Source organism: Triticum urartu, chromosome 7 (assembly GCF_003073215.2).
Source record: "Triticum urartu cultivar G1812 chromosome 7, Tu2.1, whole genome shotgun sequence".
NCBI lineage: Eukaryota > Viridiplantae > Streptophyta > Magnoliopsida > Poales > Poaceae > Triticum > Triticum urartu.
The window spans coordinates 631,567,083-631,577,758 of NC_053028.1; the positions used below are offsets into that span (position 1 = coordinate 631,567,083).

General features: G+C 44.2%; 1 protein-coding gene and 1 long non-coding RNA gene across 2 annotated transcripts; both read right to left on the reverse strand.

Annotated features, from left to right (window-relative positions):
* Positions 1-5,561: 5,561 nt before the first annotated feature.
* On the reverse strand, positions 5,562-7,693 carry LOC125519242. Its single transcript, XM_048684108.1, has 3 exons — positions 7,637-7,693; positions 6,352-6,855; positions 5,562-5,948 (listed from the first exon to the last, which is right to left on the reverse strand). Exons 1-2 carry the CDS (start codon positions 7,691-7,693, stop codon positions 6,352-6,354), a joined length of 561 nt encoding a protein of 186 aa, XP_048540065.1. The 3' UTR covers positions 5,562-5,948.
* A 159-nt stretch (positions 7,694-7,852) lies between these two features.
* LOC125524463 lies at positions 7,853-9,593 on the reverse strand. The gene is made up of 2 exons (XR_007290761.1): positions 8,617-9,593; positions 7,853-8,490 (listed from the first exon to the last, which is right to left on the reverse strand). It is a non-coding gene; the product is annotated as an uncharacterized LOC125524463 (long non-coding RNA).
* Between the last annotated feature and the right edge of the window lie 1,083 nt (positions 9,594-10,676).

The window sequence follows — 10,676 nt, forward strand, 5'->3', positions numbered from 1 at the left end:
CCCATCATACTACTAATACGCTCGATCTAATCTCCCTCCAGTTTCCGCCGCCGCCGTTTCCACGACGCCCTCCAGAAAGTTGCCTGTGTGACACTGCATAGTTCGTTCATGGAGCATCTCTCTTATCATCCACCACCACGGAAGACACCACGAGGGAACCCGCCGCCACCGCCATCAGTGAACCCGTCACCTGCGAACCAGCCATCAGCGAACCTGCCACCACCGTCATCAGCCAACCTGCCACCAGCGAACCAGCCATCAGCGAACCCGCCACCGCCGTCATCAGCCAACCCGCCACCTGCGAACCAGCCACCACCGCCATCAGCGAACCCGCCACCACCTCCATCAGTGATGCCGCCACCACCGCCAGCAGCCAACCCGCCACCTGCGAACCAGCCAGCACAGAACCTGCCACAAAGGTACCCGGCACCAAGGAATCCGCCACCTCGGAACACGAACGACAAGGCGAAGTCAACAACAGCACAAGGGAAATCACAAGCAAAAAGGAACACTGTAAGGAAATTCAGTACCTGATCAATATTACGGCAGAGTATTCTGTTACGTAGATGTGCATATTATATCAGAGTATTTCGTTTCTTAGATTTGTATATTAGAGCAAAGTATTTTGTTTCGTAGGTTCTGACAGATTAATATCCAAGCCTATGTTTCCCAAAGTATTTTTGGACTATTTAGTCCTTATTTCATAGTTGTCAGATGTGCAATCAAACTTGGGTTGAAGGAATTGTACAGTAAAGATGCATGGTTAACTGCTACTATATTTATTATGTAATAATACTAATTGATATCCTTTTTGATCCAATGATCAGGAAACACAAGTCTGTTCCATTGTAGCATATCATGGAATTACTAAAGATTTCACTGCAAACCAGATAAAAGCCATAGAAGAGGTCGACCTAGATGGCGTACTGAGGATCCTTCCTATCAAAATTCATGGGAACATGTGCAGATCAATAGCGGAGCTATACGACCCCACCTGTGACGCCTTCATCATTGATGGGGAACCACTGTCGATAACCACACGGGATGTGGAGCACATATTTGGTATACCTACAAGGGAGATAGGGGTTGAACCCGAAGGAATAGAAGTGAACCGGGCATACAGTGTCTCCCGAGAATATGGAGAGCGGAGAATACAAATTGCAGAGCTGCAGAATATGTTAAAATCACATATAAAGACAAACACACATGGAATAGAGTTCCTCCAAACCTTCATTTTATATTCAATTGGGATCATACTGTGCCCAACAACTCAAAGATATGTTAGCTCAACTTATGTGCCGCTTGTGCAGACAAAGGAAAGTATCAAGGCCATAAACTTTGCGAAGCTCACACATGATCATCTAATGAAGTGTATTATCAAGTATAATGAAGCGAGAAAAAATCCTGAAAGAACAGCACTCCAGGGTACAGTCAACCTTGAGGGGAACCTTCCCTTGCTGCAGGTTGATCCTCACACTAATCATATAGATGTATGATTGTAGCACAATATTGTACAATGACTAACGTCCACATTTTGCAGTTTTGGTTCTGGGAGAAGCGTCGTCTAGATAGATTAGACAGAACAATTGATTACAGCAAACGAGATAGACCACTCGTCCAATACTGGGACGAGCTGAAGGTGCACAAAGTCTGTGCTATTTTTGATAAGCACGGCCTTGAGGCCGGAGAGGTACATAAATTACGTATTGTACAACATTTGTATTTATTCTTCCATATTTATTTTCATTATAAAATAGGAACCAATTTCATCAATTTATTTCAGACCGTACATGACCTAAAGGAGCCATGGGAGGTACCAAGGTCGCCGACACCTGAGTTGTTTGATGAATTGCCACCGACAGATTCAAAGGTAATTTGTTATTCTTCAGTTTTGTACTTCTTCGTGCACCAAAGGGTTAATAATTTTCTCATTAATATGCCTATAGATGGTGATGAAGCTTCATGATCTCGTTTGCCGAGTGAGAAGAGACTTGATGGAGCAGCACCTTCAGACCCACGTACAAATGTTGCGCAAATTCAGGCACCTAGAGCAGGAAAATGCAAATATGAGGAACTGGCTATACACAAACCTGAACGGCAATGTAAGTTCCCTACCATCCAAACACACACTTAATCACTCTTTCCTTCCTATGTACAAAATAATGACAACTAGGTACCTATGCAGGACTATTGGAGCCGACCAGAATACGAGTACAATGACAGCGACAAATTTGTTGCGTCGCCCCTTCATGGCCGTGACTTGGCCTCAGACTTTGATGTAATTTAGTAACTATATTTATTATATGAGTTATTTTTCTCATTTTACAAGCTCCTCCCTACCACTTGCAGGGTGCTCAGGATGACATCACTAGTGAGCAAAACTTCCAGGGTGCTCAAGATGACATCACTAGTGACAAAAACTTGCAAGCTGCTCAGGATGACATCACTACTGTGCAAAAGGAGTTTGAGAGAGACGATGCATGAAAATCAGACGTAAGTAAGTATATTAATTGTGCGAGTCACTATTTTTTTATTAAATCTCCTACCTTGGATACGCAGGGAACAGGAGGGTCTACAATGAGAGGGCAGAAGAAGAGAGACAGGAAATCCGCATTTGCAAATAATGAGGATTTTATTTATTTTGATGAACCCAAAAAACCTAAAAGAGGCAAGAAAACTCCGAAAGACATGAGTACTCCCAGAACAGGAACGGATGATGCTCCAGATGAGAAGATTGTTGAAGAGGTCATTGACTATGTCAATACGTCCCCCTCTTCGAAAGTGTTGGTACAAATTGATGAAATTCATCTATATCGCGCTGATCTTAGATGCTTGACAGCACCAACCTTTCCAAGTAGTACGGACGGATGGCTGCAATGCAAGGTATGTGCTAACATCTTAAATAGTTAACAAATTGTTATTTTCTATTTCGATTCCTTACTGCTTTGCGATTCAGATCTTGGATGCAGCCATAACATGGGTACGCCACATGCGCCCCAATCCAGATGTATGGGCCGACGGGAATATCTTCCTAGAGAGAGCATCAGTAAGCGGTGTGCTAGTCAGAGACGGAAGTGTTCCAAGTTATACCCATGCTTTACGGAACAAAACGTCTACTAGTACTTTAGGCAAAAAGTACCTTTCCCATGATATGGTAAGTCACAGTAGTCTAAGTCAATTACTAAATGGTACATAACTAATTATGTCTAAAATGCAGGTTTCTCTTCCTATGAATATGATGAATAAGCATTGGTACGTGGCAGTTGTCAATGCCAAAAAAAGAGCAGTGCAAGTTCTGGATTCGATGCCATCACCAATAAAACAGTTTAAGAAAGGCCACCCGGAACTAGAAAACATGGTACATTTTTCAATGCTTAGTAACTACATACCGAGAGTTAATTCTCATATTATATGTCTTATGCTTCTTAATTTATTATAGCTCAAAGGCATGCAACTCCATATGGAAGCAGCATATCGGCATGGTGGCCGAAAAGTCGATACTTGGAAGGATTTCAACATCAGCACTTGGAAAGTTCAAGTTATCAAAAACATACCACAACAGAAAGACAGGTACTGTACACATCACTTAAAATCACACATTTAGTATTCATAGTAAAAAAATATTTATAACAATCCATATGATTGCAGCATGTCATGTGGGCTTTTTGCGGTAAAGAATATGGAAAAGTTTACAGGCAACAATCTAGATGGAGCCTACACAGCGGTACGATGTCCACACTTAATTTAACCATACCATTCCCGTTGTTACAACTATAAGACTGACTCAACCTATTACGCAGGATGACATCCCCGGGTTCAGGAAACAACTCACTGCCCTCCTAGTGAAGTCTCCACTGAACATGAAAGGACGGCGAAATGGCGAGGACTAAGATAGTGAAAGTCGTGAAGGAAGGATGAAGAGAGCTGAATGCTGTTACAATTTGCTACTTTTTCTAGAATAAAATTTGGATTATGATTTGTTTAAACTTTACGCTTGTATTTTTGAAGTTCTGATTGAACTTTAGAAAGTTTTACAATTTAGAATTTGCCACTTTGAACCATCCACTTGTAGGATTGCAGCTTACTTTGGGAGATGAACTAAATTTGTCTATGAACTATTGCATTTCTAGGCTTTCTTTAATGCTCTATCATGTATTTTAAAACGCATGCCTTGGGCAAGCTTCCATATCACCACCCTTCTCCACACAAGGCATGTTCAAGTCATAAGCTAGTGTTGGTGTTGCTGTAATTCGTATGGTCAATCAGGTAATCAGTGGGAACAGATACAAAGTGGAAACAGATGTTGTGAATAAAATGTTGTAGACATCATTACAAAGTGGGAACAGATACTGCAACGATGAATTTATGTTTACCTGCTAGTACAAACCAATCATTACTTTCTGCATTTCACCATATCAGTGTTGCATTGCCTAGCCAAGCTCGTAGCTTTGTCGCATGACCAGCGTGTTACCGAGCCATGCTCTTAGCTGCGCCGCCTGGTCCAGCTCTGGAGCCGCCCCCTTCTCGTTGCTCACGCAAGTAACCTAGCAAGGTCTCAGCCTGCAAATCACACAACTGAACATATAAGTGGCTACGAAATTCAGGAACAAGTTTTAGCTTGATCTAAACTAAATAGAAGGCAGTCATGGGGTGCGATCCCTATTTTTGAATCATTTAGTCATGACAAAGTAGACAGACTCAACTGGAGAAACTTATAATTATAAAGCACGTACATGAGTATTTCAGTGGGAAATCTCAAGCACATGGTTTCGCACAGAATTTTAAGTTTGATCGGTTTCTAGTGACAGCAAGCATTGTTTGACCTGGAGGCCTCTTTGACTTGTAGGACAGAGAGCACTCATCCTCCTGTACTTGCAAGGTTTAGCAGATCCTGGACTGTAATTAATAAGTGTGAAGTTAAACAAGTGAATATCTCGGCCATGTGAACTGAATGTACAAGTCAACACCTTCTTGATCAGTACTAGCATGACAAAATACGCGTCGATTTGGGTATTTTTGAAGACCAGAGAGAAGAAATCTACCAAACACTCAAGTACATGCACGCTCTAACTGACGAATTCATTCGACACTGTTCAGTCACAGTTGCATCACAAGCTCAAACCTTAGACTGATGTGTCAATAAGTACTCATACCAATCGCCAATTGTTGCAAATAGAATAAAACAAGAATTTTGGGACGAGGGAGTATATACTAACAGTCAGTATTTCTAATCAAGCAACCAATTTCAAAAAAATAGATGGCAGGAAAAATATGTTCAAAATACTTAGTAATTGTCTACGGAAAAAAAAATCTTAATGATTGGCTTTCCATCTCAGGTACTCAATCATGTGGTGTACTACCATGAGCCACAACTCAGGCTACATATTACACAGGTGTTGATCAATCCTAAAGTATTATTGTTGTTCAGATCAACGATAAAAATAATTACTTGAAAACCCTCTTCTCATAAAAAGCACTGAAAACCAGAGTATGCACGATATCCCTCCAACAGGATTTTCTTGGTATGAAGATCAATTAATGACAGGAAAAAATGACACGGTGCAAACCTATATATAGAGGTACCTCATTTAGTATCACAAACAGGGAAGGCCCTGCTAATTACAATGTACATACATGGCCCCAAATTTCAGATGTGACATGAAGAAACTGCACGCACCCAAGACTGAAAACTACAGAAAAAACTTCGAAGAAGTCATGAAGAGACATTTTCCAAGTATGGAGTTTTCTTAGAGCAGAAACAAATGGAAGAAACATAGCAAGAGAGAGGCTCCAATGAACATCATTCTGTTTTCTACAGAATGCATTATATAGTATATCACAGATTCAAGAAATAACTATAGAAGATGGAGCTGAGCTGCTTCGTGATGCTTTTCGTCCATTTGCTGCTGGAGCCCGAGAGTGAGAAGGGAGGATAGCACATCCAAGAGCTGGAGTACGAAAAACTGATCACCAACAGATAATAAAATTCAGACACTAAAAAAGGTGTATGTATTTTGTGAGGAATGGTATTAGAGGTAGGCAAATACTGAACGACAACTATTCAAATTGGAAGTATTTTGCAAGAAATGGTACTGCATAATGGAAGTCGAACAACACCACCTCTGTTCTATAACTTCAGCAATAAGGTTTTTCTTTATTCAGAGATGTACATGTGTACTTGTACAATCAACGGCAAAATACATGTCGTAGTAGGTACAACTACTGCTCTAATAATCTCTCATACTACGTGCTCGTGCTATGAAATATATATTTCTCAGAAACTACTACTGGAATTAAGCAAATCACATCCAATTTCAGCCTATGATTTGCAAGGAGGATTAGAACGTATACCTAGAGCTTGGCACGAGCAGAGCCGGACTGTGAGAGCGCAATATTGAAATTGCCGACGCGGCCAACTGGGTTCGGGCGGCGCGTGCTGCCGGAGGGGAGGTCGGCCCAAAGCTCCGGCGTGGGCCGTCGGCAGGGGAGCTCCATGGAGAAGACGAGGCGAGAGAAGTCGGGGGTGAGCGCCGGCCTGTCCCGGAGCGCGACGGGGTCCAGGGGAGCAGCGGCGTCGGGGGACGGCGAGTCCTCCTCGAGCGCCTCAAATGGCAGGCCCTCGCCGGCGGCGGCCGGAAGGGGTGAGCGCAGGCCTGTCCCGGAGCGCGACGGGGTCCAGGGGAGCAGCGGCGTCGGGGGACGGCGAATCCTCCTCGAGCGCCTCAAATGGCAGGCCCTCGCCGGCGGCGGCCGGAACCCTAGAGCGCGGTGGAGATCGGGGCCAAACGATGGGGACGAAATCGAATTTTTTTTTTGAGGGGAGGGAACGAAATTGGATGGGGAGGGGGGGGTGGGCTAGTTGGACACGAGGGACGGAAGGGGCTGTTCGACACGCGGCCGGGCTGATTACCTCTGTCGATTTTTTCTTCCCAAAATGCCCTCAGGATATCTATACTGGAGGACGGGAGCTCACCAGTGCATGGTCTACCGCTCGCGAGAACTGGAGCAGTATATGTCACCACACACCGTACGATTTCATGATCTGACGGTCAGAATTTACCCCAGGGTACCATAAAAGAGCTCTAACTTAGAAGCTTCTAAAATAGACATAAATTTAGCACTCTGCTTTTCAAATCAGAACGACTCAAACGTAAGAAAAAAAACCAGCTAGTACTTCAGTTTGAAAAAAAAATCTGCAATGAACGCACAAATGTTCAATGTTATAATCGTAATTGCTCGACCAATGGTGGTGGACAAAGGTTTCTTATCACTTCTATATCTGCGTCCCCTTAATTAGATTTATTACCTTACAATTATTTTAGAATTCCATTTTTTATGCAGGAAAATTGTTTTCCCATGGTTGTAATTTATTTGTTGCGTTATATTTGTTCCGAAAATTTAGTATATATAGTTCTGATTAATAGGAATAGAAGGGGAAAAAGCTTATGATGAACAGGAGTCTTCATTTGTACCACTAGTAGGACTTTGAACATGGATGGACCGCATCAAACTAAACTTCTGGTGAATATCAACCGGCTTCAAATTTAGCAGCTCGCCTAGAGCAGGAAGTACGGCTGCGTGTCGACAACATGCATGTGGACAAACAACGAGCGCCCTGCACTGGTTGTAGACAGACATGGCCACCACCCGAGAAGCACAATGAATCAGTATGCCCAGACAGCCCCGGCTCCATCCACTGCTTAAAGCCCTCCCCAATGATCCATTTTATATAGGTGCTAAGGTTGTCATGTAAGCAAAAAATCTAATATGGCAAGGTAATAAATAAGAGAGAGGTGAGTTTGATGACCCCAGAAAGAACCAATGCTAAGCATGTAAACCTAGGCAAAAGCAATTAAATGAAAGAAATCCTTCAATGCATAAAATAGTTTAGCTACTAAAGCATTAAATGAGAGAAGCTTATCACCAACAAGTGAAACACCTTGCATTGTTGACATTAGTTGTTAAACTTTTTAATATGTTTAGCATCTTATCTAAACACGAATGCATTGGAAGTGACCTAATGATACCTACCGGTGACACCCGGAATCTAGAGTCTATGTGCACAGAACCATTGCCTGGGTTACCTGTACAATAAGAACGCAGGTGAAGCATCCAAGACATGGTGAAGCGAAATGCGCCCGAGTGTACATGTTGACTGCGATGCGGTAGGCATCTATTGCAGGATTAGCAACGATCTACCGTAATGAATCACCACCGCTATTCACTGCAGGAAATGAAACGTTGTTTGGCTTTCCCAGCTTGCTGCTCGGTCACACCTTTACTCCTCCTGATACCTCTCATGCCAATGTAAACACTACTAATTGAGCTGGCAAAAAATGAAAAAAAAAATCTGCTCATCTATCGTGGTCTCGTGGAGGTCTATTGACTATAGCTCGTTCAGAAATCACCCTCAGTTGGCTTCATTGTTCAGGTGTTTGTGTCTAGGCTCAAACTTGAATTCACAACATCGTAGCATTCGCACTTGAAGGGCTGGCAAAGCAAAATGACTTGCATAAATAAAGAAGGTGGGGCGAAGATGTGTAAATAAACATGTGGGAGTTAAATCTGAAGAGTACACAATAATTAGGTGAATGAAAGGTGCAGAAAGTATGGGACCTGATAGTACAAAATAATTGGGTTCAAGATGAGTATACGTCATGTTAACTTGGGCCGTTCAGTTTTGTGGGAGAAGTGGCTAGACGAGGCAATACTACACTAGTCTTTCAGTATATTGAGTTCTCAGGAGCATCTTGGATAGTTCACTATTTATCAATCACGCATGTAGTCTTCCACCAAAAGCGGGTATCACACAATTTTGGGCCCAGATGAGGAAATACTACAGCGGATCTTACCCACCCGATTCTATCTAGTATCCCATAACATCACACCACATGGCTGGTAGCGCCACTCGTCACATGTTGTAGCACCACGATCCATGGTTGGTAGAGCCACTTGACACCGGTTGTAGCACGGCTCAACGCTGGTAGCACTGCTTGACATTCATGTCGACGTGTTGTAAAACCGATCGGCGTTGGTCGCAGCATGACTTGCGGACGCCCATAGCACCTATTGACCCTGATCCTGCACGACTCACTGATGCCCCGTAGCACCGCTGGTCCCAATACGGCTCCCTGAGCTGAGACCCCGACGCATGTTGCACCATGATCATCGCTCGCAACAGATCTCATGTCGCTCAAAACATTGTCGGGCACACGTGTTCCCCGTCACTGGTCAGCTCGCATTTCTACTTGTCTCTATTCACAGAACCACGGGTGTTGGGTTGCAACATTGACCCTTCCGAGCAATCCACATCTCTAACACCAAAGCCACGACAGGAGGGTGGAGGTGCGGTGAGGTAGCCATTAAGTTGATGGCGATAAGGAGGATGAGGCACCTCGCAGCATGGCATCACTCCACTAGCTGCAGCAGATGCTGGCTGGCCATCGCTGCACCGACCTCGCTGCCGTAGTACCGGTCACGCTGCCGCCGGTTCAGCTTGCAGCACCACCCTACACCCGTCACATCACCAGGGGTGTAGGATTATAGTAGTGGGGTATGTGCATCAATCTGTTGGGGAACGCATTAATTTTAAAATTTTCCTACGCACACGCAAAATCTATCATGGTGATGCATAGCAACGAGAGGGGAAGAGTGTTGTTCACGTACCCTCGTAGACCGTAAGCAGAAGCGTCATGACAACGCGGTTGATGTAGTCGTACGTCTTCACGATCCGACCGATCCTACTACCGAAAGTACGGCACCTCCACGATCTGCACACGTTCCGCTTGGTGACGTCCCACGAACTCTCGATCCAGCTGAATATCGAGGGAGAGCTTCGTCAGCATGACGGCGTGATGACGGTGATGATGAAGCTACCGGCGCGGGGCTTCGCCTAAGCACTACGACGATATGACCGAGGTGGATTATGGTGGAGGAGGGCACCGCACACGGCTAAGGGATCAATGATCAACTAGTGTATCCTAGGGTGCCCCCCTGCCCCCCTATATAAAGGAGTAAGGGCGGGAGGCCGGCCGGCCCTAGAGGTGTGCCAGGAGAGAAGGAGTCCTCCTCCTAGTAGGAGTAGGACTCCCCTTTCCTAGTACTACTAGGAGGAGAAAGGGGGAAGGAATGAGAGGGAGAGAAGAGAAGGAAAGGGGGCGCCCCCCCCCCTTCCCTAGTCCAATTTGGCTCCCGCATATTCTACGAAGATCTTTATCGGTCAAACCGCATAACGATATACGTTGTTCCCTTTGTCATCGGTATGTTACTTGCCTGAGATTCGATTGTCGGTATCTCAATACCTAGTTCAATCTCGTTACCGGCATGTCTCTTTACTCGTTCCATAATGCATCATCCCGTAACTAACTCATTAGTCACATTTCTTGCAAGGCTTATAGTGATGTGCATTACCGAGAGGGCCCAGAGATACCTCGGAGTGACAAATCCTAATCTCGATCTATGCCAACTCAACAAACACCATCGGAGACACCTGTAGATCATCTTTATAGTCACCTAGTTACGTTGTGATGTTTGATAGCACACTAAGTGTTCCTCCGGTATTCGAGAGTTGCATGATCTCATAGTCATAGGAACATGCATAAGTTATGGAGAAAGCAATAGCAACAAACTAAACAATCATTGTGCTAAGCTAATGGATGGGTCAAGTCAATCACATC